Below are 27,749 nucleotides of genomic sequence, written 5' to 3'. Positions count from 1 at the left end.
TGTATTCTCTCTACTGTCACTTAACAAAAGACTGTCTCAAAATCCAGTGTTCTCATTTCACATCATCCATCCATAGACTCTGCTGTTTAATTTGTATTTCTTCTTTCTTTGAAAGCTGTGACCTTCAGAGAAAAGCAAAGTTGAAATGCCACCTGTAGCCTCCATTTTCCTGCCAGCACTTCCAGAATCCCCAGCATCCCTTCAGGGTTTCCTCTGCCCTCCTGTTTGTCGCCATGGGGACCCTTTTTCTCCCTCCCGTTTATCTTCCATCCTCTGTTCTTCTGGTAATAGCCCCTGATTTTCTTCGGGAGACCACGCCTTTCCTCACTCTCCGTCCATGTGGTATGAGTGGGATTGGTCTCGTCCTCTGATTTAGGATGTGACTAGGTCTGGCTGAAACCATTGGTTCAGGACCACTCAGTGTGTTCGTTTCCTACGGCTGCTGTAACAAATGACCACACACATAGAAACTTGAAAGCAATACAAATTACCTTATAGACCTGGAATTAAAAGCCTGACCCAGGTCTCCCTGGGCTAAAATCAAGATGCTGTCAGCAGGGCAGTGCTCCTTTCTGGAGGCTCCAGGAGAGAATGAGTGTCCTTGACTTTTCAGGCTTCTAGGTGTCCCCATGTTTCTTTCTCATGGTCCCTTTTCTTCATCTTCAAAGCCGGCAGCAGCGGGTCATGTGCTTCTCCCACCGCATCACTCTGACCCTTCTCATGATCACATCTCCCTCTGAATCTGTCTTCTGCCTCCTCTTCCACGTTTAAGGACCTTTGGCTTATGTTGGACCCGCCTGGATAATCGCAGACAGTCTCCCTATCTCAGGCCCGTCATCCCACCTGTGAAGTCTGTTTGCCGTGTCAGGCAGTATGTTCACGGGTCCTGGGGATTAGGGTGTGAACATCTTCCGAGGGGTGTGATGCTGCCTACCACCGTCCGTGAGATTCCTTTCTGCGAGTTCTGCTGAGTCTTGTTGGGAGGAGAATGTGTTTTGGCTGGAATTCCTGAGAAGAGAGGCTGTCTTCTTGGAACGACGCGGGGCGGGGGTGGAGAGGGGAGTCTGCCGAAGGAAGGAGCTCAGACTGAGCAAAGCGGACCTGGGTGATGGGGGGAGCAGCCGTGCCCTGGTGCTGCCTCTAGGACCACTGCAGCCCGTGTGCAAGTGTTGGTCATTAAGTCCAACAGTTCTCTGCCACATCATTGCGGGGCTGTTCCTTGTCAGGTTGGTCACAAGGATCCCACCGGCAGGGCGTGAACGCATCCTTCTCTGATTGCTTTTTGGAGCGTAGGGTGCAGTGGTATACCGAGAACACCTGGGTCGGTCTCCACAAGCAGAGTCTCATGGGAGCATATTGTTCCGATGGTGGGCATTCTAATTTTTCCTCTCCACTGGCTCCTAATCTCTCAATTGCCTGCTAAGCTCTCTTCAGTTCTCCCATCTGTGAAATGATGGGGCTGGGTGGACAGCATGTTCTTGGTATCGACATACGAACATTCATGAAAGGTCCGCAGAACGGCCAGGCTGGCAGGATCTTCTTAAAGGTCATTGACCCCAACTTCCTCACTTAACAGATGAGGGAACTTGGAGAGGCTAAGAAGCTTCCCTAGAGAATCAACAGCCCAGAGAGGAGTGAGGACCTCTGTTACACCACGTTTCTAAAACTCCTTGACCTAGTTAAGTGAGTTCACTTTTATCACGTACAGGTATTTTCCCCTAAACTTTGTAAAATCTCATGTCATTCACGGAGCCAACTCAAAATATTTGCATCTCAACCTGGGAACTGACATAACATTTACATGTCTTCCTCTGCTAAGTGTATTTGCATAAAATAGAATTATTATATTGTGCCAGTTTCCTCCCATTTTACCTCTCACAGACAGTCATTTTAGTACCAAGGAAGTGGATGGTTCTAGAATCTTCTCAAAGCCATCCCTAAAATCAAGAAAGACCAAGAAAGCTGGAGACAATGTGAATCCTTGAGAACTATGGAAATTGTGCATCAAAATATAAATCCTGGAGGATTCTAGGGAGAAGCTGGTCTGAGTCCAGGATCTCTTGTGTGGAAGAGCGTGATGAACCGTGGTGACCATTCTGGTTATCTGGTAATGTGGTAAAACAAACCACCCCCAAAACTAGCGGCATAAGGTGACCATGACGTTTTCCTCTGAATCTGCTATTGGGCAGGGCTCAGAGGGGACAGGTCATTTCTCTTGCGCTCGATGTTGGCTGTGATGGTTCAGAGCCTGAGGCTGGTGCCGTCTGAAGGCTTGCTCACCTGTCTGGAAGTCTTTGCTGACCATCAGCTGGGACCTTAGCTGGAGCTGCTGGCCAAATGCCCACATGTGGCTACTCCGTGTGGCTTGGGCTTCTTCGCGACGTGGTGGCTGGGTTTTAGGACTGAGCCTCTTTATGATTTAGCCTGGGAGGAAGAGGCAGCCACAGGGGCCCTCCCAGATTCAAGAGGATGGAAGTAAACTTCACCTCCTGGTGGAGCAGTAGAAAGGCCGTGGCAGGGCACATAGGACTGGAAATCCTGCCGTTCTGAAAGCTACTTTCTGCTGTAATGGCAAAGCTTCAGAGGTTGAGTCTGAAGCCAAGAATTTACCTAGGATATCCAGAGATAAGAGACAGTGCTGGGCTCAGTTTTTTGTTTATGTATCTGGGGTTTTTTTTGCGGGGATGGGGTGGGGGAACTGCTGTGAATTGAGAGGCCAGAGCGGTGTAGGCTGATCCCTCTGCCGTCCTTAGTGTAAGCACTAAGTTTGTCTTGCAGGAGTTATTTGACACTTAAAAAAAGTTTTTTTTAAATTGAGGTCTTTACAATGTTGTGTTAATTACTGCTGTACAACAAAGTGATTCAGTTACTCACATACATACATTCTTTTATTTACATTCTTTTCCATCATGGTTTATCATAGGATATTGAATATATATAGTAGGACCTTGTTGTTTATCCATTCTATACGTAAAAGCTTACATCTGCTAACCCCAACCTCTCACTCCATCCCTCTCCCCACCCTCTCCACCTTGGCAATCACCAGTCTGTTCTCTGTGTCCGTGAATCTGTTTCATAGATAGGTCCATTTGTGTCATATTTCAGGTTGCACGTATAAGATATCACATGGCATTTGTCTTTCTCTTTCTGACCTCACTTAGTATGATGATCTCTAGTTGCATCCATGTTGCTGCAAATGGCATGATTTCATTCTTTTTTATGGCTGAGTAGTATTCTATTGTATATGTGTACCACGTCTTCTTTATCCATTCATCGATGGACATTTAGGTTGTTTCCGTGTCTTGGCTGTTGTGAATAGTGGTGCTATGAACATAAGGGTGCATGTATCTTTTTGAATTATAGTTTTGTCCAGATATATGCCCAGAAGTGGGATTGCTAGATTGTATGGTAGCTCTATTTTTAGTCTTTTGAGGAACCTCCATGCTGATCTCCATAGTAACTGCACCAATTTACATTCCCACCAACAGTGTAGGAGGGTTCTCTTTTCTCCACACCCTCTCCAGCATTTGTTATTTGTAGACTTTTTAATGATGGCCATTCTGACTGATGTGAGGTGGTACCTCATTGTAGTTTTGATTTGCGTTTCCGATTTTGCGTGACCACCAGAGTTCAAAGAGGACAGACGTGGGAGGCTAAATTACTCCTTGACTTGTGATTCGGAAGTGATGAGCATTGGCATCTGGTACCCTTGTGGTACCTTACCTAACTCCTTCAACACCAGCCTGCAGGGAGCTGCATCTTCCCTCATCTGCTTTTGTTCTACCGACTCAACACCAATAGCCTAACCTGTACAGGTGCTGAGGGGCATGTCACTGGGAGCAGGCAGGAAAACACCACAGCTCACTTCCAGGGTCACGGGAACAGAAAGTTAGGAGCACAAACTTGAAACTAGAAGAAATAGCTCCTGTTGAAGTAGAGTTGAATAAAGAAGTGGAAGAGGACTTCGACAAAATGTAGTCAACTCTCAAGGAAAAACCAGTGTAGTAAATAAAATAAATAAGAAGACATCATGGAACTGAAAACATTGTTTACATGAGGAACTTTTTTTCCAGTTGTATATAAAAAATAGTCACCCCTAAGAATATAAAGATCAAACAGATTTCTCAGGCCACAGAGCAAAGGCACTAAGAGGTGAAAAACGTGAGGGGAAAAGATAAACTTAGAGGTCAGATTCAAGAGACTTAACACGATCCCAGAGGAGGAAAAGAACCTGACAGAAGAGGAGCAGTTGTTAAGTAAAAGTAGAAGCAACGTTCTCGGAGTTGACAAGTCAGGCAAGGTGAATGAATATTTTAAGCTACGTGTATAGATATTTCCTGGTGAAATTCTAGAATTTTACGGATAAAGGGAAAATTTGCACATCCGGACAGACCAGAAGAATTAGACTAATATCAGACTTCTTATCAGCAGCTCCAGAAGGTAAAAACCAGCCATTAAACAACATCTACAGACTAATAGGACAAAAAGATTCTGATCAAAAATCCTGTATCAAATCCAGTTGCCCAATTTGTAAGGTTAACACATAAAGGCTTTGGAGTTATACTCATGTAACATCTGTTTCTTACTTATGTGGCATCACTTATTAAGGACGTACAGGCCTTAGTGTTTATTTTTTGTGTAATTTAGCTGAAGAAAACTGGTAAAATGGCCAATCCGATGGAGAGCTCCAGAAACTAGAAGAGGACAGAAAATAGTAGTGAGCAGTGAGTCTTGTGACCAATAGGTAGTTTAGCCTAAACAGATGAGATTATTTTTGCCGGGAATCTATTGTGTATGTGAAGTAATGATTATTGTAACAAAATAGGCAAACTCGGAAGGAAAAAGCTAATAATCGGCTGAAGTCCAGTTGCGACCAAACTCAGGAGTCGGGGTGGGAGTTGGGGGTGGGCGAGGGTCATTGGAAAAATAAGCGTGCCCTAAATGTTTCCTTTCATGGACCAGGGGAGAAACAGCTTGGCGGGGGACATAGTTACCTTCTACAGATGTGTTAATAGAGGAGATTTGGTTCAGTTATGATTTCAGGGGAAGGAAATTCCTTTATGAGTTGAATTGGGCTTCTCCTCTCCTCTTCTGGGTAATTGCCCTACAACTGGGAGAAACCTGATTTTTTTTTAGCATCTCCATTTCATTGTCTGCCTTGACAATTTTGATGCCAGACCAACTGAGGCTTGGATTATTTTGCTTGGAAAGTTTTCCCCCCAAACCCTAACCTTGAGAGCATCATGAGAAGCCTTGCAGCCCATAGCATCAGCCCAGACCACGGGTCACCTGGCTCCATTTGTAGGCTGCACCGCTACCTGGGAGCCTTCACAGTACAGCCTGGAGATGAACTGAGTCGCGCTTGAAAAAGAGTGTGGGGGACGTGGTCTAAAATATGCTCCTCTTGCCCACTAGGGAGTATGACAGGTAACAGTTCTAAGACCTGAGAGAGCAGTCGTCAGGGGGTGTCTGGGGGGTAGGAAAGGACACCAAAAGGGAGGCCGTGAGCCCTGACATCGGTGTTCTGTCTGGATGGGGACACTTCTGGAATAACACCTGTCTTAGCAAAATAGCATTTTGTTGGTCTCTCTGAGCGCTGCCCTTCCAGAACTGCCAAGGGCAGGAGGCCAGTGAAGAGTAAGCCCATGTTTGTGGTCCTGGTCCTCTCGCCATAGTGAACTGTGTCCCAAATCCTGCCTGCTAGACCCTGGGGCCGGCGTCCCCGTGTAAAATCTGCAAGTCACACCGGAGCTGGGCACCAGGGGATTCTGTCTTTGTCAGTGTCAGAGGCTTGCCCCTCAGGGGCCTGTACTTCCAAGCCACTTTCCGTTGGACTGGATCACAGGTTTATTTTTAAAATTGCTCCCAAACCATAGACCAGAAAAAAGACCTTGGCAAGTCATTGAGTCCAGGCTTTCCCTTCAGAGAGAATCACACTTAAACTCCATGCCAGAGAACCTTTCTACAATGACAGATATGACGATGGCTCCAAGGATGGCTTTGGCACCTGTTCATCCTCAGCCATTTAATCCCTTCACTTTCAGGAAACACATCAGGTCCTGTTCTGTCGGTCACCAGACCCTGGTCTCTGACAAACATGGACCCCAAACCGTGGGCAGAGGAGAGTGTGAGAGTCGTGCAATGCTTTTTACTCTGTTCTACGGCCCCGAGACCATGTTATAATCCATCCTAAAACCACACAGGTCCGAAGCATTCAGAATTCAGTGACCATGGGGGGGGTGGAGGTGGAAGATGCAGAATGAGCTTCCGTGTAGGTCTGCTGCGGGGGGCGAGGGGGTGGGGTGGCGTTAACAGTGGAAATTTATTCTCTCATAACTTCAGAGGCTAGAAGCCTGAGATCAAGGTGTCGGTAGGGCTGGTTCCTTCGGAGGCCTCTCTCCTTGGCCTGCAGGTGGCCGTCTTCTCCCTGTGTCCTCACACGGTCGTCCCTGTGTGTGCCTGTGTCCTAATCTTCTTTTCTTACGAGGACACCTGTCATGCTGGATAAGGGCCCACCCTAATGACCTCCTTTTAACTTCATCACCTCTGTAAAGGCCCTGTCTCTAAATACAGTCACATTCAGGGGTGAGGGAGGTTAGGACTTCAACACAGGAATTTTGGGGGGAGTGTAATTTAGCCCATAACAACTCCAGAGATTAGATATCACCAAGACCACTGTGTTTGCATCCTAAGATCACTTCCAAAATCATGGGGAAAGCCCATTCTTCAAAACGTTAGTTCATATTTGATAAATTGTGAGAAAGTTAAAAAAAAAAAAAGGCATCTAAAATAATACATGAACATGCATAAGAATACATTACATAATTAATATTGCTAATTTAAATATTGTGAATAATTTTATATTAATCATATTAATATATTATGTATAGCCATGCATGATATATTAATTATTATAATATATTAATAATTATTTAAATTTATTTATTGGCTGTGTTGGGTCTTTGTTGCTGTGCATGGGCTTTCTCTAGTTGTGGCGAGTGGGGGCTACTTTTTGTTGCAGTGCACAGGCTTCTTATTGCGGTGGCTTCTCTTGTTACAGAGCATGGGCTCTAGGTGCACAGGCTTCAGTAATTGTGGCTCACGGGCTCAGTAGTTGTGGCTCTTGGGCTCTAGAGCACAGGCTCAGAAGCTGTGGCTCATGGGCTTAGTTGCTCCACAGCATGTGGGATCTTCCTGGACCAGGGCTTGAACCCGTGTCCCCTGCATTAGCAGGCGGGTTCTTAACCACTGTGCCACCAGGGAAGTCCCTACATGTGTTATTTTTAAATTATATATTCTTACACTAAACCATAACATTATTTGGAGGGCACAAGAAATACTTATTTAAAGATCTAGTACAATAAGTATCAAGACATTTGAGATTTAAACATCTTATTTTTGAGAAGGATGTATTAATTAACCGTGGGGCTCAAAACGTCCTTGGAAAAGATTGATATTGTTGGAAAGACTCAAGGGAAGCAATGAGGAATTGGTAGGGTTTGAATTAGAGATGAAAAAAATAATGCCTGGATATTTTGGAACCAGCAGGGAAATTCCTGTTTTGGGACTAGGGAAAAAGTAACACTTGGAGAGAACCTAAATTTTTGCAATACCTTTAAAACTCCTCTTACAAATGTATTCACTTGGTTAACCTTAGCAATATTAAAATACGGTGTTTATAACTTGCTGTGTTCATCAGTTTATCACATGTGACCTATAAAATATTCCAGTTTACATTATTTTATAATATAATTATTTTGTTATTTTTTTAGAGCAGTTTCGTGTTTTCAACCAAATGGAGAGGAAGGGATAGAAGTTTCCCACATGCCCCTCCCCCAACGTGGGTATCCTCCTTCTTTACCAGCATCCTCACCAGATGGTATGTTTGTTCCCAAGGATGAAGCTGCACTGACACATTGTCATCACCCAAAGTTCATAGTGTACCTCGGGTTCCCTCTGGGGGCTGTCCAGTCTATGGACTTGGACAAGTGGATACATAAGCATATCCGTCATTATAATATCCCACAACATATTTTCGCTGCCTTATATATGTTTTTTTTATTTTTTAAATTCACGCACATTAAATTTACCATCTTAAGCATTTTTACATATGCAATTCTGTGGCATTAATCACATTCACATTTTTGTGCTATCATCACCACCACCCATCCACAAAATTCCTTATCTTGCAAAACTGAAACTCCGTACCCAAGAAGCAGTAACGCCCCACCCCAGCCCCTGGTAAACCACCTTTGCAGTACATTTTACAATCCTGTCCGTTATAGAAGAGTTAGAACATTTAGCACAAGGGAAGAACAGAGGGCTGACCACACTTTTTGACATATACCTTAGCATATGTTTTTGCCTCTGAGTATCTATATATGTATGCTTTTTACTGTGTGTACTGGTTTATAGCTTGGTCCTTCTTGCTTAATTTATCAACACCTTTACATGTCAGAGACATGTCATAATTTTTAATACTTACATGAAAGACCATCCATTTAAACATTCCCCTTTGGATTTTAGGGAAAATCTTTGGATTTTTTTCCAACATATCCATATACTGAAGGGCTGGAAAGAAAAGATTAAGTAGAAACATAGACCTCCACAGGTCAATTCTCTGATGACTTTCCTTCAGTTAAACCTTTGCCTGCATCCGTAGTTATTTCTTCACGATGAGTGCCTCCACGTAAGTTACTTTGAGAAAGGTCTTCTGTATTTTCAGGCTTTTAAAATATGTTGCCAAATTGCCTTCAAGAAATATCGTACCATTTCATGCTTCCAACAGCTGCGGGGCGGCACACCTATTTTCCATGTCTTCAGCGACCTTGTCCACTTAAAAATCAAAATAATAGGTGGATGTGGTTTTTTTAAAAAATCAAGTTGTAGAGAAGGACTTATAAAGAAAAGGTATCAGCCTCTTACCCTGATCCCTCCCAGCCCTGCTCTCTGGAGACAATTACGTTGAATGGCTTCTGTATTCAGTTCCTCTCTAGTTTACCTCCGTGTCTTTAAATGATATGCTTGTCCTGTTGGTTCTGTCTCATGAACACACCATTTACTCCCTTTTGGGGAGATGGGGTTTTGATTCTGTTATACCACCTGCCTTCCCCTCCATACCAATGTTTTAAATTGTTGTAACAAATAGCATTTTACTCCTTCCGTTTAAACCTCTCTGCCATTGCCACAGATGGTACAGTTTCTCTTGGATGGCTTTAGTGAACATTAGTCACCTCTCTCTCTCAACTGCTTTCATCTCCCTCTTTCTTTCCTTTCTTTCCCTTTCCTTCCTCTTTACTTTCTCCTTCTTTTTCACATCTTGAAGACTGATAAAAATTTACATTCATTCTCTCCTATAATCATCATAATTACGTCTTCTATGTTTTGCTGAACTTTTAGAATCAACCCATGAACAGTCAACTAAGTACTTCTTTTACAGCTGCTTAAATGTTGTTCATTGCAGAGCCAAGTAACATGTCAATAATATTTCACGCCCTGTGGTTCCAACGTAAAGATATCTACCCAGACAAAGGAGACTTTGCCTAGTGCCAAGGTTAAATGAACACTCTTTTCTTACATTCTACAGATTATTCAGTCATGCATCACTTTTTACTTTGATTCATATTTGTTTGTCTTTTGATTCATGTTTGAATCCGGTCTTTCTTGGCACTTCTTCTGGAATTTCTTTGAGATTATCTTATTTTTTCCTCATGGGAGAATCATATGCCGTCACACCTCCCAACTTACTCATTTCATCTATTATTTTGTTTGCTCTCTTCACCTTACAGGTCACTGAATTCTGATTTGAAGTTACTGCTCTCTGAGCCTCCTGCGGGTCTGACATCCTGGAATTTCCTCTTGCTGGTCTCAGGTTTATTTCTGTCATTTCTTACTGGATTCAGGTTTTATCCTTATTTTTTCTGGAGTGCATCCTCAAGGGGTTTTCTCAGGAGAGGTAACCTCCTTTTCTATCTCTAAAAATGATTTTATTTTGCCTCTGTACTCGACTGATAAGTTACCATAACTTTTTAATTTCAGATTGAAATGAATTTTCACTCAGAACTTTGGAGTCCCTCGTTATAGTCTAGCACCAATTATTGCTGATAAATTCTGCTGCTGGTCTGATTGTTGCAGCTGGGCAGTTTCCTGCTCTTTGACAGCGTTTAACAATCTCTTCTCTGTTTTTGCTGTGTTCCCCCCAGCCCAGGCCCTAGTAGTTTGAAGACTTGTGTGTCTTTTCAGCTCTAGGAAAATTTCCATCTCCCTCTCCCAATAATTTCCCATTAGGTTTTCTCCATCTTTTTTCTCTTAGGGACGTCTCTTAGCATTAACTTCCAGAACTCTTTCCCGTGTTCTAATTGTTTTTATTTTCATAGCTTTCTACTTTTTTTACAGGTGTCTTTTTCTTCTTGAAGGTCTCAGAAGAAACTAGTTCATGAAGTTTTTGTTTCGTAATGTAATGATCGTCCGTGCCTTGTTTTGAAAATACAGCTTTGTCCCAGCATTAGAATAACGTGGCTACTTGTTTCTCCCTCCTTTTTTCTTGTCCCTTAATTCCCAAGAGGTAATTTTGCTCTCATTAACCTACTTTATCTACCAGCCTTTTCTTGGTGCTAAGCGAAAGCCTTTGGTAGTGGCTGTGCCACTTTGGACTGTCTCCCATGTTTCTGTCTGGCAAATCCTACCCAGCCCTCAGTACCTGCAGATGCCACCTTCTCATGAAGCCTTTCTCAGTGATTCTCAGATTCCCCGCTCTGGTGTGTATTTGTTTACAGATTGGTACTTTATGAAGAGCTTTAGGGAAACGTTAATAACTGCTGTGCTGATTTTAAGATGAGGGGACTGTGGGCATTTTCAGGAATATCAAATAATTGTACTTTTACTCAGAATACAATTAGTTGTAGGATGAGACCCTCTGCTGCCGGTATGTTGAGCTAGGACTGGACTGAGCTTAGTAATAGAAAATCCACTTAAAAATAAGTCCAAGTGTAAATGGCTGTTGGAGTTGTATCAGTGATTCAGTAATGTTAGGTCCAACATCTCTACAATTCTCTTTGACAATTCTCCGTGGTTACTACCACTCCTGCCATTGGGTCTGCATTCAAATGAGGAAGAAGAGAAAGAGCTTGACAGCTGTGTCCTGTTCATTTTTATCAGGAAAATAAAGCTTTTCCAGATGACCCCACAGCTAATGTACTTCTGCTCTTGTAGCCTAGGGCCAGGACACATGGGTACTCGTAATTTCAGGGGAAACTGGAACAGTATTAGCCTCTCACCGTCCGCTGGGGGAGGTAGCATAGAAGCAGAGGTGGGGATGGGCTTTAGGAGAGCCAGGTAGCAGAGTCTGCCGCAGTGAGCGAGGCTGAGTAGGGAAAGCAGTTGTACCTGATTGTTTGAAGGATGGCACTCCACTTTAATGAGCACTTGTAGAGTACTTGCCTCAGTGGGCTTGCGTGGTGAACAGGAGAAGGTTAGATGTGCCTGGAGCGTACAGTGTGTCAGGCGGGCAGGGTTGCAGAGGGACAGAAGGGAGAGCAGGAGATGCCTGGGCGTGGAAGAATGGGGACCATTCGGAGGACCTTGAAGAGAGAAATTTGTTGACGCTGTAGGATTTTCAAGAGCAGAGATTTTAGATTTTATTCCATACACCAGTGTTTTTAACATTGAAGTTACCCAGAGGGCTTCTTAAAACAGGTTGCTGGAGCTCACTCCCAGAATTTCTGACTCAGTAGGTCTGGTTGGCGCTGGAGAATTTACATTTCTAGCAAGTTCAAAAGCGATGCTGATGATGTGGGTCTAGGACTATACTTGGGTATATTTTACTAAGGTAATGACTTCATTTAGAGTAACCTCATTTTCTTGTTGGGAGAAAAATGCAGGTAATAACACCTTCCAGGTTTTTTGTTTTTTGGGGTTTTTGTTGTTGTTTTGTTTTTAAAAGGAATAAGTTGATTGTATTCACTATATTTTCTGTATTCCTGATGCATTATTGACTTGGGAGAGACTGCCCCTCCCAGGTCTGGCTAATTCCTGGAGAGAGCAGACAATGTGCCTGAAAACACATCTTTGATATGCAAACAACCAGTTCTGAATCCATACCTCCAGCCACCTCTTTTCAGGCTCCTGTATTCTGGACACTATCCTGCCCCTAAATCCCTCCAGGGCCAAGTACTGGACTATTAGGGACCCCCCACTCCCCCACATAGCCCAGAGCTCACCAGAGTTACTCAAATTATCCCATTTTAAACCTGCTCATCTTGAGGACATGGGTGGTGGGGCGGGGGGGGGGGGGGGTGCTGTGTGGAGCTGGGACAAAGTGAGAGAGTAGCATTGACATATATACACTATCAAATGTAAAATAGCTCATGGGAAGCTGCTGCAGAGCACAGGGAGATCAACTCGATGCTTGGTGATGACCTAGAGGGGTGGGAGAGGGAGGGTGGAAGGGAGGCTCAAGAGGAAGAGGATATGGGGATATATGTGTAAATACAGCTGATTCACTTTGTTGTACAATGGAAACTGCACATCATTGTAAAACAATTAATGCTCCAATAAAGATCTGAGGGGAAGAAAAAAAAAAACCTGCTCAGCTTGCTTACCTTGCCAAACTCATTCTTCTTGTGCAAACCACAGTAAAGGCCGTTACCTTCACTTTCCCCTTGCTTTCTTTGCCTCCTGACCTGCCTTGGTGCATCCCCGTGTGGCCCTGCATGGTGTGCCAGGCCTCCTGTTTCCAGGCATCTGTCAGTTTCTTCATGACAATTCCACGTCTGCATGTCTTACCTACTTGATGAAAACAAATCTCAGGTACATTTTTAAACAGTGATATAAAGCTTGTAAAGCACTTAGCAGAACACCTCTTCAGCATTAGGTAAAAGGGACATTTTAGGAAGAATATCTAAAGGCAGCGTGAATGATGAATGGAAGGTGAAGATGATGGAGATGGGGACATCCCTTAGAAGCATCTTATGGCTGTTCCATGGGGCCCAGCCTGAGACTCTGCAAATAGAAAGAGAGCATCAGGTGCTGAAAATATTAGTGATAGAAAAATTGAGAGGATTTGGCAACTTCTTGGGTGTTGTAACTTGGTGAGTTATCATCTGAAATGGTTTGTAATGAGCCTATCTCTGCATTAAAGGCAGCCTCACTGTGTCCTTCACCGACTTCTCTAACGACAGCTGAGAGTCCTCATTGCTAGGCTCTCAATCCAACTAAGTGTCTTTCTGTGATGAGGCCGGAACTGCAATGTAGCAAGGAAGATCTCCAAGGTGTCCCGTAGTGAATGTTACCTCCATCTTCATGTTTCCTAAACTAGACTCAGCACTCAGGGTGTAGTTGTTAACTGGTGTTTTGTGAAATATATTTTTATGGATTTGGGAAGTGATGAGTTAGCTAAAATTAAGCCATTTAATTTCCTGCAGGACTTCTCAGAGCCTTTAATATTTTAATGAGACTGTTAATGGAGAATAGAGCCTTCAGTGTTTTTTAACTTGTTTGTCACAGAACCTTTTTCTTCAGAGTATCTAATGAGTCTATTTTTTCATGGAATGCATTCTGGGAAATGCCACTGTGACCGAATGAGCTAATGTATGACACTGGTGACAATCAGAATTTTTGTGGGTGGCAGTGATTGTTCTAAAGCCCATCAGGAGAACACTGCACAATTTTTAGATCCATTTGCCAAGGCTCTGTTTTGCTTTATTGATGTAAAAAATAAAAAGAAGTGACTTGTACCCAGATGTCACCTACACAGTGCCTATCATCCTGTAGAGTGACTCATCCTCTGAAAATGGTAGTGTTCATTGTCTTGATAGTGAACGATGCTCTTTAACTGACAAAGATGAGGCCCAAAATACCAGGCTTCCTAAAATTAGCATCACCTGTTAGCCCGCCTCCTTCCTCCAGTCAGCCTTTAGTGCCCTGTTGAAGTGCTTCGAGAGTAATGGAGGGAAGCCTGTGGTGAGTGGACAGTTGTTGGGCTAGGCGACCTCCAGCTCAACATCGATGACTCTTTTCCCAGGTCAGCAAAACATTCTAGAATTTTCTTAAGTCCTTTTGACCTTCAAGTAAGTGTGTGACCCCACGTGTTTAAGAATGAACTTTAAGAGCAGAATTTGTTTCCAGAAGCACAAGAGCCTTTTCTTTTATAGGAGAGAGCTTGTTGCCTTCTTATCAGCTGTGTAGTTACATTGTTTTGATTGCTTAGTTTAGTTGATGCCTATTTGAATTGTGAGTAATTATTCTAGCCTAGCTGTCAGGATGCTCTAAAACTCAGCTCTTACTTTTAAGCAAAAAAGTAGTAAAAACTTCAAAGGAAGTGTTACAGTTTATATATATTATATTATTATATATTACATATGTATATTATGTGGGTGTCTGTGTATGTGTGTATTTATACACATTTAAGCCAGAATAGAGCATCTAATGGACATATTTATTTTTGTTTATTTTTAGTCTTGTGCGATTGTAGGAATCATTTATGCATGTTTATGCTTAATACTTGGTGCTTGGCTTTTGTTAATTTTTAATATTTTCTGTTGATACGTCAGTTACCTGTATTCTTATGCATATATTTGAAACATGCTTAAAAAAAGCCATGAAGCTACTACACAAATTCAGAACCAGACCATTATCAACTATGTGAGAGCCACCTGGATATCCTTTTCAAATTCAATCCCCCTTCTTTTTCCAGGTACCACCACTATTTGAAATGCTTTCTTTTCATTTTATTACTTGTGTATTCATTCCATAACAATATGTTGTTTATGTGTTTGGTTTTGAACCTTATGAAAATAATGTCATAATTTAAGTAGTCTTCCCCTCCCCCCCCCCAATTCAACACTGTACTTCTAAGATTCATCCACGTTGTTTTGGGTAAACTTTATTTAAGTACTTTTTATTACTGTATGATATGCTATTACATGAATATATCTCAATTTCTTTATTCTCTTCTTGATGACCTTTTTTTCCCCCTAATTTTTTTGTTTAACCAAAAAAAAAAAAAAAAAAAATATCAAGCTGCTATGAATGTTTTGAAAATGTCACCTGGTAAATGTGCCATGGGGGTTTCTCTAGGACTGCGTTTTCTAAATGCAAGGTCCTGGCCCATTAGTGATAGTGAAATTAATGTAGTGAACACAGTGGAAAATATTAGTGTGCATCAAACCTAGTAAGCATTGTTCTGTTAAAAGATCTTTCAGTCGGGTACCAAGTTTCAATGCCAGATGAACCAGGTAAGAACACTTGGCCTTTTTCACTGGATGTGCTGTCTTGAAACCACCTATGTCGTCATGTGTGTCTGTAGAACCTTCCTGTTTATTGCAGAGTGTATTCTGCTGTTAATCCGCTCACCTGATGAAGGACATTCAGGTTGTTTCCTTATGACACATAAAGCTTCTATGAACATGTATAAGGGTTTTTTGGGGGGTACATAAACTTCATTTCTATAGGGTGGGATTGCTGGGTCATATATATGGCAAGTGTATGTTCAAGTTTATAAGAAACTGCCAAGCTGTTTTCCACAGTAACTGTTCCATTTTGCATTGTCCGCACTCTCAGCCGTGTGTAAGAATTCCAGTTGCTGTACATCCTCTCCAGAACTTGATATCCTCAGGGTTTTGCTTTTTTGTTATTGTTATTTTGTTGTATTAATAGTGTTATCTCATTTGGGTATTAATTTGCATTTTCCTAATAGATACTGCTGATGAACAATGTGTCTTGTGCTTATTTGCCATCTGTTCATTTTCTTTGATAAAGTTTCTTATCAAAGTTTCTGTTCAGATTTTTTTGCCCATTTTGTAACAAGATTTTCTTATTGATGAATGTGAGAGTTCTGGATGCGTCTATTCTGGATACAGTTCTTTTATGTGATCTACGAATATTTTCTTTTTCTGTGGGTTTTTTCATTTTTTTTAACAGTGCCTTTCACGGAGCAGAAGCTTTTAATTTAGATTAAGTCTAATGTATCTTTTTTTTTTTTTTCCTTTTACGGATCATTCTTTTGATGTTATTTCTAAGAACTCATCACCTCACCCAAGGTCAAAGATATTTTCTCATGTTTTCTTCAAAAGTTTTATAGTCTCATGTTTTGTATTTAGGTCTGTGAACCATTATAAGTGTATTTTTATACATGATGTGAAGTATGGGTCAAAGTTCATATTTTTTGCATGTGAATATCCAATTGTACCAGCACAGAAAGAATCTTCCTTCTTTGCATCTTTGTCAGCAGTTGGTTCCTTATACCTGTCTAGGTCCATTTTCCTTACTCTGTCCCACTGATCTGTTTTTCTGTCCTTTCACTACCATATTCTTTTGATTACTTAGTTTTATAGTAAGTCTTAAAATTGAGTAGTGAGTACTACAGATTTATTCTTTTTAAAAATTTGGACCTTATACTTTTGCAGTTTCCTATCAGTTTTAGAATCAGTTTGTATCTACAACAGATCCTGTTGAAATTTTGATTGGGGTTGCCTTTATTCATGACTGATTTTCTAAGTATTGACATCTTTATTATGTCGATTCTTCCAATCCACAGACACAGTATTTCTCCCTTTATTTAGATCTTTGGTTTCTTTCATTATTTTGTAGTTTTCAACATACACATTCTGTGCATATATTTATAAATTCATGCTTAAGAATTTTATTTTTTAAAGCAGTTGTTAATAGTGTTTTCTTTTTAGTCTCAGTATTCATGTATTCATTGCTAGTGTATAGAAATAAAATTTATTTTTGTATGTTTGCCTTATGTCCTGCAACCTTGCTGAACTCATTTATTAGCTCTAGGAGGGTTTTTTTACTTTTTTGGTAGATTCCTTGGCATGTTCTACATAGACAGGCATGTCATCTGCAAATAAGGACTTTTTATCTGTTCCTTTCATAGCTATGTTTTTATATTTTGTGTCATTCTATGTTAGTATAATTGCTTTACAATGTTGTTAGTTTCTACTGTGCAGTGACGTGAATCGGCTACGTGTGTACATATATCCCCTCTCTCTGGGACCGCCCTCCCACCCCACCCCCATCTAACCCATGGGACCACCCTCCCCCCCCACCCCCATCTCACCCATCTAGGTCGTCGCGGAGCACTGAGCTGAGCTCCCCGTGCTGTGCTGCTGGTTCCCACTAGATAACTGTTATGTCTCAGACCTGATCTACCAGTTCATCCCACCTCCCCTTCCCTCCCCACACCATGTCCACACGTCCTCTACGTCTGTGTGTCTGTTTCGTTTCCTGTTGTTGCCTTATTGCACTGATTCAAACTTCCAGCACTGTGTTGAGTGAATGTTGAGTATAGACATACTTGCCTTGATCCCAGTCTTAGGAGGGAAGCATCTAGTCTTTCACTATTAAGTGTAATGTTAATTATAGGGTTTTTTTTTTTGTTTTGTGTTTTTTTTTTTGCAGATGTTATTTATCAGTTTGAGGAAGTTCTATCTTGTCTGTGTGTTCTGAGAGTTTTTACCAAGAATGGATATTAAATTTTGTCAAACACTGTTTCTACATCGATTAATATGATCATGTAGTTTTTCTTCTTTGATCTGTTAATATGGTAAATTACACTGGTTAAAAAACCCCTGGACTAAACCTAAGTTGGTGATAAATTCTTTTTTTTTTTTTTTTTTTTGAAAAAAATCTTTATATGTTGCTGAATTGTATTTGGTAATATTTTGTTAAGGATTTTTGCATCCATATCATGAGGAATATTGGTCTGTGATTAGCTTTCTTTTTTTTACTATTCTTTGTCTGGTTTTGGTATCAAAGGAATACTAGCTTCATAAAATGAATTGGCAGGTGTTTCCGCCTCTTCTATATTCTGGAAGAGATTATGTAGAATTGGAGCTAATTCTTCTCTAAACATTTGATAAAATTTTCTTGTGAAGCCTTCTGGGTCTGAACATATTGAGACTTAACAGTACAAGTTCAATTTCTTAACAGTTACAGGGCTATTCAAATTACTTGTTTCATATTGAGTGTACTGTAATTTATGTTTTTTAAATACATTAGTCCATTTCATGTAAGTTGTCAAATGTACAAATGTTTACTAGTTGCTCAAAGACCTTCCTTTGAAACTGCATGATTGTGTAGTAGTATTTCCTGTTTTACTCCTAGTCTTGGTAGTTTGTGTCTTTTCTTTTTCCTTCTTTTCAGTTGTGTTAGAGGTTTTTTCAACTGTATTTATCTTCTCAAAGAACCCGCCCTGTGTGTTGTTCGTTTTCTCTGTTATTATTTTTGTTTTAAATTTATTTATTTATGCCCTTTATGATTGCTTTCCTTCTGCTTGTGTCCAGCTCATTCTTGGTCTTTTTACGGGTGGCTGCAGTAGGAGCTAAGATTTTCATTTGAAAATATTTCTCTTTTCTAATATGTGATTTTAGTGCTATAAAATTTCCTCCCAGCGCTGCTTTGGCTGTGTCCACCATTTTGATATACTGTATTTTCATTTTTATTCAGTTCATTATTTTTTTTCTCCCTTGAGACTTTCTCTGTTCCATGGATTATTTAGAAGCATTCTGTGTAGTGCCGAGTGTTTGGATATTTTCTTCTTATCTTTCTGTTAGGGATAAGAGAATACACGGTACATGATTTCAGCCTTTTCAAATTAGTTATTTTAGGGACTTCTGTGGCGATCTAGCAGTTAGGACTTTACACTTTCACTGCAGGGAGCACAGGGTTGATCCCTGGTCGGGGAGCTGATTCCACAAGCCGTGCAGCATGGCAAAAAAACAACGACAACGACATTAAATTAGTTATTTTATGGACCCAGATGTTGTCCATCTTGGTATATGCAGCGGAAGAGAATGTGTATTCTGCTGATGTTGGTTGGCGTGTTCTATAAATGTCAATTAAATTCTGTTGGTTAATGGAATTACTGTTTTCTTAGTTATTCTTGCTGATTTGTTTTTTATCTAGCTGGTCTGTCAGTTGATGAGAGGGGATATTGAAGTCTTTATGTGGATTTGTCTGTTTTTACTTTCAGTTCTATCAGTTTTTGCTTCACATATTTTGCAGCTTTGTTGTTTAGTGCATACACATTTGCACTGCTATGTCTTCTTGGTGGATTGACCCTTTTATCATTGTATTATGCTGCTCTGTTTCTGGTCACTTTATTCTGAATCGACTTTGACATTAATACAGCCACTTTTGCTTTCTTTTGATTAATGTTTGTGTGATATCTTTTCCTATCCTTTTACCTTCAGCCTGCCTGTATCATATTTGAAGTGAGATTCTTATGGACGGCATGTTTTCAATTCACTGTATGTTTTAATTGGCATATTTAGGCCATTGACATTTAATATAGTTATGAATATGTTAAGGCTTAAGTCTGCTGTTTAACTTTTTGTTTTATGTTTGTTCTTTGTTTTTGTTTTTTTTTTTTTTTCATTGCTTTGTTGTCTTTTTCTTTCCTTTCTGTGGGTTAGTTTATGTTTTGATTTATCTGTTGTGTTTGGGTTTTTTAAAATAAATTTGTTTATTTATTTATTGGCTGTATTGGGTCTTTGTTGCTGTGCATGGGCTTTCTCTAGTTGCAGAGAGTGGGGGCTACTCTTTGTTGCGGTGTGCAGGCTTCTCATTGCAGTGGCTTCTCGTTGCAGAGCACAGGCTCTAGAGCTCAGGCTCAGTAGTTTGTGGCACACGGGCTTAGTTGCTCCATGGCATGTTGGATCTTCCTGGACCAGGTCTCGAACCTGTGTCCTCTGCAATGGCAGGCAGATTCTTAACCACTGTGCCACCAGGGAAGCCCTCTGTTGTGTTTTTGAGTGTATCTCTTTGTGCTTTGCTCCAAGTTGATTTTCATTCTCCTCTGATGTGAGACAAGGGTTGCCAACAGGTTGGGACACTCCAGCCAGCCTCCAGATTCTTTCCCTGAATGCGTAAACCACAGGTTCCAGCCCCCCACTTTCTGGGGGGCAGGGAGGGCTCACACTGGTGGCCAGATCTCAGTGGCGGCATTCGCATTTGTCACCAGGACTCAGTGCTGTCTCCGTGTTTGCTGTTTATCAATCCCTGCTCAGATTTCTGTCACTTTTGCTTGTTTGTTTGAGGGGGAGACCGTGGGGGATGGGTGGGGGAACCTACTTAATTCTATTACTTGAAAAAAGTGTATATCTGGAGACAGAAGTGTGTTTGTTGTGCTTCACCCAGGTTCCATGCTGTAGCAGGAGACGCCTCAGATCATCTTGTTTACCATGTTTTTGCTGGAATGCTGGTTACTTGAGGTTCTTAGTAAATTTCAGTACTGTCTATATTTCCTCTTGTTAAAAATAGCTGCTGTTGATGCAAACTAGTATATATAGGATGGAATAACAACAGGGTCCTACTGTACAGCACAGGGAACTATATTCAATATCCTGGGATAAACCATTGTGGAAAAGAAGATGAAAAAGAATATGTTGAATATATATATATATAACTGAGTCACGTTCCTGCACAGCAGAAATTAACGCAGCACTGTAAATCAATCATACTTCAATAAAATTTTTTAAAAAGAAATAGCTACTATTAATGTCTCTGTTTTTCTAAGCTCTCTATAAGGGGAGAGGGAGGGGAATAAGTATGAAACTATATTCCTAGGGGTTTTTTGTTGTTGTTGTTTTTTAACCGATATGTCTCTCCATTTTCTCTTTAGGGCAGAGAAGACTGAAGTTCTGAGCGAAGACCTTCTTCAGGTAAGATTGTCACTGGGCCGTAGCTCATAGATGCCGAAGACATCTTCCCTTTTACAACCAAGCCCTTCCCGGTGCTGTTCAGGCTGCTCCCTGCTCCTCACCCAGTCTATTTAGAGATGCAACTTATCCTTTACGATAGCACCTTGCACTGTGAACACCGGTTTGGGTGAGATTTTTCAGGAGATACTTGAAGGCGTTTCGTTGCACAGTTCGCAGAGAGTCCCCGAGTCTGTGGTCCCCTCCTTTTCTCCCGCACTGGATGTTGTCTCTGCAGAAACATGGGTCAGTCTTGTCCCTTGACTGTCCAGACCTGCGACCCCACACGTGACCTCGCCTCACCCAGGGGCCCGCCCACTGCTCTGTCTGCAGGTGGAGAAGCGGCTGGAGCTGGTGAAGCAGGTGTCCCACAGCACACACAAGAAGCTCACAGCATGTCTGCAGGGCCAGCAAGGGGCCGAGGCCGACAAGCGCTCTGTAAGTGCCCTCCCAGCTCCTGCGCCAGGGGTGGGTGTGAAACCTGCTTGTGTGGCAGCCCCTCCTACCTCTCCCTGCCCTTTAACCCTGCCTGAAGCATCCCACACCCTCACCAACAAGATGCGGTCCCCATCCTTGTTCTCCCCAGACTGGGGCACCCCTGGAGGGAGGACAGGGGTGGACTGAGATCCCACCGTTAGGGAGGCTGTCACCTTTTTCTTACCCCTGCTGTTCCTTCCCAAATTCCACTTGCCTCCATCGTATCTTAAGGTCGCATGGAGAAAAGTTACACTATGGTTTTGGAGGTTACAGGTGACCTATAAAGGCTCTTATGAAACTTGTTTTTGCTATAATGAAGCAATAAAGAGAACCTGCTATGGGAAAGTGCTCCAGGGTCTTTGTCTAGAAACCTGCATTAGTACTAAAGGCATTGCATCGTGTGACTCCACTGAACGAACAGTCCTTGGGGGTAAACAATCGGGAAGGTTCGCTTCTCTCTTGACCCCCACCCCCTCAAGTCCACCAAAGATGAGAAGCTGTTCTTCGGCGTTCACTTGGCTTTATTACAGGGGAGGTGCAGTCTAGGAGGTTTCTTTCCTCCTTGAGTTTGTGATCGATGTGTTTGGTGTCTGTTTGATTTTCTCTGACCTGGAGTTCTGGTTGACTTCTCTCCCTAGTGGTCGCTGCGAGCCCCCCAGGTTCTGTTGGCTTCTCTTGTATTGGTTATCATGGTGTTTGCCCTGGAACTTCCCCCATCTCGCGCTGCAGGACCAGAACTGCTCTGCTGGCTCGATCAGTCATTCCACTTTCTCTTCCCAGCCCTGGTTTCTTCTCTCTTAATATTCCCAGCAGGAATCACTCATGGGTGGTAGAAATAAAATGTTTACTGCTTTGGAAAGTGTCCGTGGAGATAATTCTGTGAATACCAGGTATTTCAGCAAGGGGAGCCTGACGGTTTAAAGACAGAGTTTGTAATACTGCTTTTGACATGAAACCCTTTTATCAAACAGACATGTATGTGGGACTCCAGAAGCTGGTCCAGGTGTGGAGCCTGCAGCCGGGCCTGCCTGTGACCCACTTCCTTTCTTTAATTCCAGAAAGCACTGTTTTTAAAATGGCCAGTCAAGGGACTTCCCTGGTGGTCCAGTGGTTAAGACTCCGTGCTTCTGCTGCAGGGGGCACAGGTTCGATCCCTGGTCGAGGAGCTAAGATCCCACTTGCTGCTCTGCCAAAAATAAAATAAAATGAAATGAAATGAAATAAAACAACCGGTCAGCAGGAATGTATATTTTGGTGTCAAGAGTAGCATCTGACTTGGCTCCAGAGTGTTGAAACTGACCTTTGCTGTTGGTAGGTGGATTACTACTGGAGTTATTTCTCGAGTATAAGGTCAAGTTACCTAGATTTATAGGCTTTTAGTTGAATCAAGGGTCTTGCAAATTACATAGGAGCCTTTTGGCCCCCCAAGTGTTCTGAAATACCATGAATCAAAAGAAGATTTGAGCTACGGCAAGGCCAACAGGTCAGGGGATGATTGGCATTGAAAAGGCAGTTGGTTACTCACGCTTTCCCAGGGAAGGGGGCACGTGGGGACACACAGGGCCACATGGGGAGCCCCAGGGTGTCAGGAGGCAGAGCCACACGGGTGCAGTGACGAATGTGTACTGGAGAGCTGTTTAGTGGACCTGAAAGAAGTCTGCAGTGGAAGAAAGCTCAGGCATGTACAGATCAGTGATTTCACTGCACAGATGACTGGCGCTTGATTGTGTCCATGGTTTTTTTTTTTTTTAAAGATTTATTTGATATGGACCATTTTTAAAGTCTTCATTGAATTTGTTACATTGTTGCTTCTGTTTTATGTTTTGGTGTTTTTGGCCATGAGGCATGTGGGATCCTAGCTCCCCGACCAGGGATCGAACCCCCTGCATTGGAAGGTGAAGTCTTAGCCACTGGACCACTGGGGAAGTCCCTGTCCATGATTTCTTGCGCTGAGCAGTCTTTCTTTATTCTCATCTGACTAAATAAATGATCTAATACAAAGAAGTTCACAGTGACTTAAGGACGAGCTAAAGGTGGCAGCACTGACCCCAGTAAAAGTGCTTCTAGGATGGGGTATATGACGCGCCCAGAGACAGGAAGGCGTTTGGCATTTTTGAGCACCACGAAGGTGACCGGAGTGACTAGAGGACAGAGAGTGACGAGGAGAGGGCGTGAGATGGGGTGGCAGGGGACCTGTTCTCACCCTGATAGCCATGGTCAGCATCTGGACTTCTTCCCTGAGAGCAGTGGGAGGCCAGGGTGTGAATCAGAAGCAACATGATGGGATTTGTTGGTGACTGTGCGAAGGATGGATGGCTGGGGCGGGGCTGTGGTGGAAGTCAGGGGCCAGTTAGACAGGTAGGGACGTAGTCACGGTGGGAGAGATGTCGGGGTGTGATGGATGTTGGATATAGGGTACCAGGACTTGGCAACTGGATGGAAATGGGGGTATGAGGGAGGAAGAGGGGTTTCCAGGTCCCTGGCTCGAGGAATTGTTGAAGCCATGGAGTTGGTGAGATCACCCAGGGAGAAAATGCAGGTGAGAAGACAAAGGGGCCTTGAATCAAGACCCCCAGGAACTGCAGCATTTTAAGCTCTAACAGGAGGAGGACCTAGCAGAGAAGTCAGGGATGGTACTGTTAATCCACCCACTTGCTCAGATCTGCATTCCAGGCATCATCCTTTATCCTGACTTCATTCTTTCCCCGCGTGCACTTCAGTAAGTCCTGCTGGCTCTTCCTCCAAAGAATCTCCATTTGCTTTAACGTTAACCAGCCCCGTCCATGCAACGGTCGTCTGTGTCCTGAACACAGCAGTGTTCCCATCGGGGTCTCTGTTCTGCACTCCCACCCCCCAGCCCCCTCAGCATCTGGACTCTACAACGGCCGGAGTGAGTGTTTAAAATGGAATCAGGTGCTTCAGTCCCACCAAAGGATTCCCACTGTAGCACAGAATCCAAGCTTCTTACCGTGGCCCTTGGTCCCTAATGATACATCTTCCATCTGCATCTCTGAGCTCAGCTCTTCCCCCCACCCCCACACGTCCTCCTCTGCCCCATCTTCATTCTCCAGCTGCGCTGACCTGTGATTGAACTTGCCTTGTTCACATCCATTCAGAATTCAGAGCCTTTGTGCTGGGTCTACTGTCCATGTGGAATATTCTTACCCAGCATTTCAGACCAGCAACTTTATTTTATTTTACTTTAGTGTAGTTGATTTACAGTGTTGTGTTAGTTTCTGGTGTACAGCAAAGTGACTTAGCTATACATATATATATGTACATTCTTTTTTATATTCTTTTCCATTATGGTTTATTACAGGATATTTAATATAGTTCCCTGTGCTCTACAGTAGGACCTTGTTGTCTGTCCATTCTGTATATAATAGTTTGCATCTGCTAATCCCAGCCTCCCACTCCATCCCTCCCCCACCCCCTCCCCCTTGGCAACCACAAGTCTCTTCCCTATGTCTGTGAGTCTGTTTCTGTTTCATAGATAAGTTTATTTGTGTCATTTTAGATCCCACATATAAGTGGTATCATATGGTATTTGTCTTTCTCTGTCTGACTTACTTCACTTAGTATGATCACCTCTAGGTCCATCCGTGTTGCTGTAAATGGCATGCTTTCATTTTTTTGTGGCTGAGGAGTCTTCCGTTGTATGTATGTAACCATGTCTTCATCCATTCATGTGTGGAGGGACACTTCGGTTGTGTCCATGTCTTGGCTGTTGTGAACAGTCAGGCCAGCAACTTATTGTTTGATTCTCAGCTCAGACGCCACCTTCTTGGTGCAGCTTCTCTTACCACCTGCTGTGTTTGCGCCCCATCCCCCCGACCCTGCAATCTCATCCCCCGTTTCATGTTCTTCGTAGCACGTGTTATTCTTGAAACTCATCGTGTGCGTTCATTTGCTCCCGTGTCTGTTCTCATCACTGATACATGAGCTCCGTGGGAGCAGGGATTTTGTCTTCCCATCATGGCTGCATTCTTAATGCCTAGAGTGGGGCCTGCCGCATGGAGGCAGCGCTAAAAATAGACGTGTCACGACTGGATGGCCCGTGAGTATTTTAGGCACAGAACCTGCCCAACGCATCGAGCCGATGTGAATCTTTCCTGTTCTTTACAGAAGCTATGTAGTGGGATGCTTCTCAGTTTAAGTGCTGGGGCCTGACTCGCCGAGGTTGAAGCCCAACTCTACTGCCTCCTAATTTTGCCTGACGGTGGGCAAGTCACTTACCTCTGTAAGCCTTGGTTTCTTCACTTGGAAAATGGTGATAACAGTGAGTCCCTACCCAGCAGGCTGTTTGAGAGTTAAGTGAGGTAGTGCATGTAAATGCCTAGCCCAGTGCACGACGTAAGTGCACAGTAAAGAGGTAGAAGCTTCTGCCGTTATTAGGGCCCCGCCATTAGTCCAAATCACCGCTGAAAACTGCTGAGCCCCGAGGAACAAGTCTGCCTGGATTAGAGGACAGCAGACAGCCGTTTTCAGAGATGGACGTGTGTGTGTGTCTGTGTGCATGTGTGTATGTTTGGGAAACAGAGTGGATATTAGAAGAAGACTTTCCGTCTCTGAGTCATCCTACAAACTGTGCTCCTTATGCCTGAGATAATTTTAGAGAGAACGCTCATCTCAGACAAGCCAGATCGGCTGCTTCCAAGCCCTGGAACATTCTGTCTCTCCTGCCCTTAATTCTTACGGCTCTGTTGGCTCTCTGGAATCAGGGAAGGGTGGATTGTAATAGCTTCTCTTTGACCTGGGAAACCACGGGTCAGGGGGAAGCTTGCTAGGTAAGGTCTCTTTACCTGGTCACTAATGGCCCCCGGAATATTAGGTGATTCTCTCAGCGTAGATCCTTGTCAGGGAGAGAAACGCATCTTGGCAGCTTTTCTGGACGTGTGGGCAGTGGAATCCTTCTCTGTGACGTGGGGGGTGAGCAGAGTGAGGGGGTGAGAGAGCAGATAATACCTCGGTTACAGGTGGGCATTAGGTTAAGCAGATCACACAGTGCCCTGCGTCTGCTGAACCCTCAGCTTTTCCTTTGTCTCAGAGCATTGCTTTAGAAATAGAAATAATTTGTAGTCTGTTGTGAGTTGCAGTCCATTATCTTTTTCTATTCACCTGCCTTTGATTATAGATTTTCACTATCCCCTTTGTGACTGAAGGTGTCTCATCTTAATCCATTTCTTCCTTTTTTTCTTTTGGTAACTTCTTTTTAATTTCTTGAGTCTTGTCTTCTCTTTTCTTCTCTTGTCTTCTCTTGTCTTCTCTTCTCTTCTCTTCTCTTCTCTTCTCTTCTCTTCTCTTCTCTTCGACTCTTAAAGCATCTACACAAGCAAAAACTCACCACTAACTGAGGTGTTCCCACATCAACACCTGTGCCCTTGGAATCCAAGCCCTCACATCAACCCTCAATGTCTCCCCTACAGTGAACCCTTTCTTAGCAGCACCACCTGGGCCGCAGTACAGGCCCTGGCTTGTGACAATTACACCGTCAGTACAGGACTTGTTTAAATACATGCCGTCACCTTCATTCAATGATCTGAAGCCATTTAAAAAAAAAAAAAAAGGATGAGGCAGCTCTCCGTGTCTTGATAGGAAATGGCGTGAATGATGTCTCTACGTGAAAAGGAAAACAAAGTGTAGAGGAGTGTATATCATCTGCTAACAGTCGTGAGGGAAAATACATCCATTAAAAGCGGACACACACATGTATAATTGGGTCTTAGAATATCTATGGACGAATACCTAGAAAACCGATCACTGTCATGGCTTCTGGAGAAGGGGAACGTGGTGGCTGAGGGTGAAGGATGGGAGGAGACGTTCTGCTCTTAACCCTGCAGCACCTTTTGAGTTCTGTACCATCCGCTTCTCAAAAATGAATTCATTTGAGATACTGAATGAGAGAGAGAAAGCTTATTCTCCATGTTAACATCTTAAGAATTGCTGGGCAGCTGAAACAGGAATAGCTTTCTTATTCTGTAGTCTTCCGTCACATATAAAGCGGCTCTCTCTTCCACCTAAATGCGTCTCAGAATCATCAGCGAGGGTGTTGAGTGAATGGAAATGACTAGAAAGTAAAGCTCCCCCCCCTGCTCGGGAGCAGGGCCCCCCCAGTCATACCATTTCCAGCTGCTTTTTCCTGTGAATCCGGAGAACAGAAACCTGGCTGTTCCCTCCCCGCCTCCCTCCAAGACTGATGGCTTTGTGGTCCTCAGTGCTGTTCTCGTTCTGTCCATCTTGACCTTCCGTCTGCTAGGCACCCCGGGCGTGGTTTTCTGCTTGACTCACTGACAGGACTAATTGGACTGATCTTTTCCATTTGAAAAAACTCCACTCACCGGTAGACATATTTCTCCCAAGGATGCCACCTTCCAGGCTATTAGACGTTGCCTGTCATCTGCTATAGGCAAGATCCTCCCTTGCTTGTTTCCTTGTCAGATTCTGAAAAGGGACTCAAAAAGGCTTCAGTCCTGCCGTCTAGGGGGTGGGGCATGGACCCCTGAATCCTCAGCACAGGCAAAAAGGTCTTCTTGGGCGGCTGTACTGTCTGACATTCGGGTAGAGCATCTT

The 27,749-nt window shown here is 43.0% G+C and overlaps 1 protein-coding gene across 2 annotated transcripts in view; it reads left to right on the top strand.

Moving 5' to 3' along the window:
• Positions 1 to 27,749, top strand: part of ARHGAP44 (Rho GTPase activating protein 44) — a 149,467-nt gene that overhangs the window by 62,296 nt on the left and 59,422 nt on the right. For both annotated transcript variants that reach the window (XM_057717208.1, XM_057717207.1), the window contains exons 2-3: positions 20,627 to 20,666; positions 21,036 to 21,140. In XM_057717208.1, coding sequence (XP_057573191.1) covers positions 20,627 to 20,666; positions 21,036 to 21,140 — 145 coding nt within the window. The remainder of the gene's footprint in view (positions 1 to 20,626; positions 20,667 to 21,035; positions 21,141 to 27,749) is intronic.

Source organism: Hippopotamus amphibius, chromosome 17, assembly GCF_030028045.1.
Source record: "Hippopotamus amphibius kiboko isolate mHipAmp2 chromosome 17, mHipAmp2.hap2, whole genome shotgun sequence".
Classification (NCBI taxonomy): Eukaryota; Metazoa; Chordata; class Mammalia; order Artiodactyla; family Hippopotamidae; genus Hippopotamus; species Hippopotamus amphibius.
The sequence above is the reverse complement of the archived record's forward strand: the minus strand, read 5'-3'. Positions and strand labels throughout refer to the sequence as shown.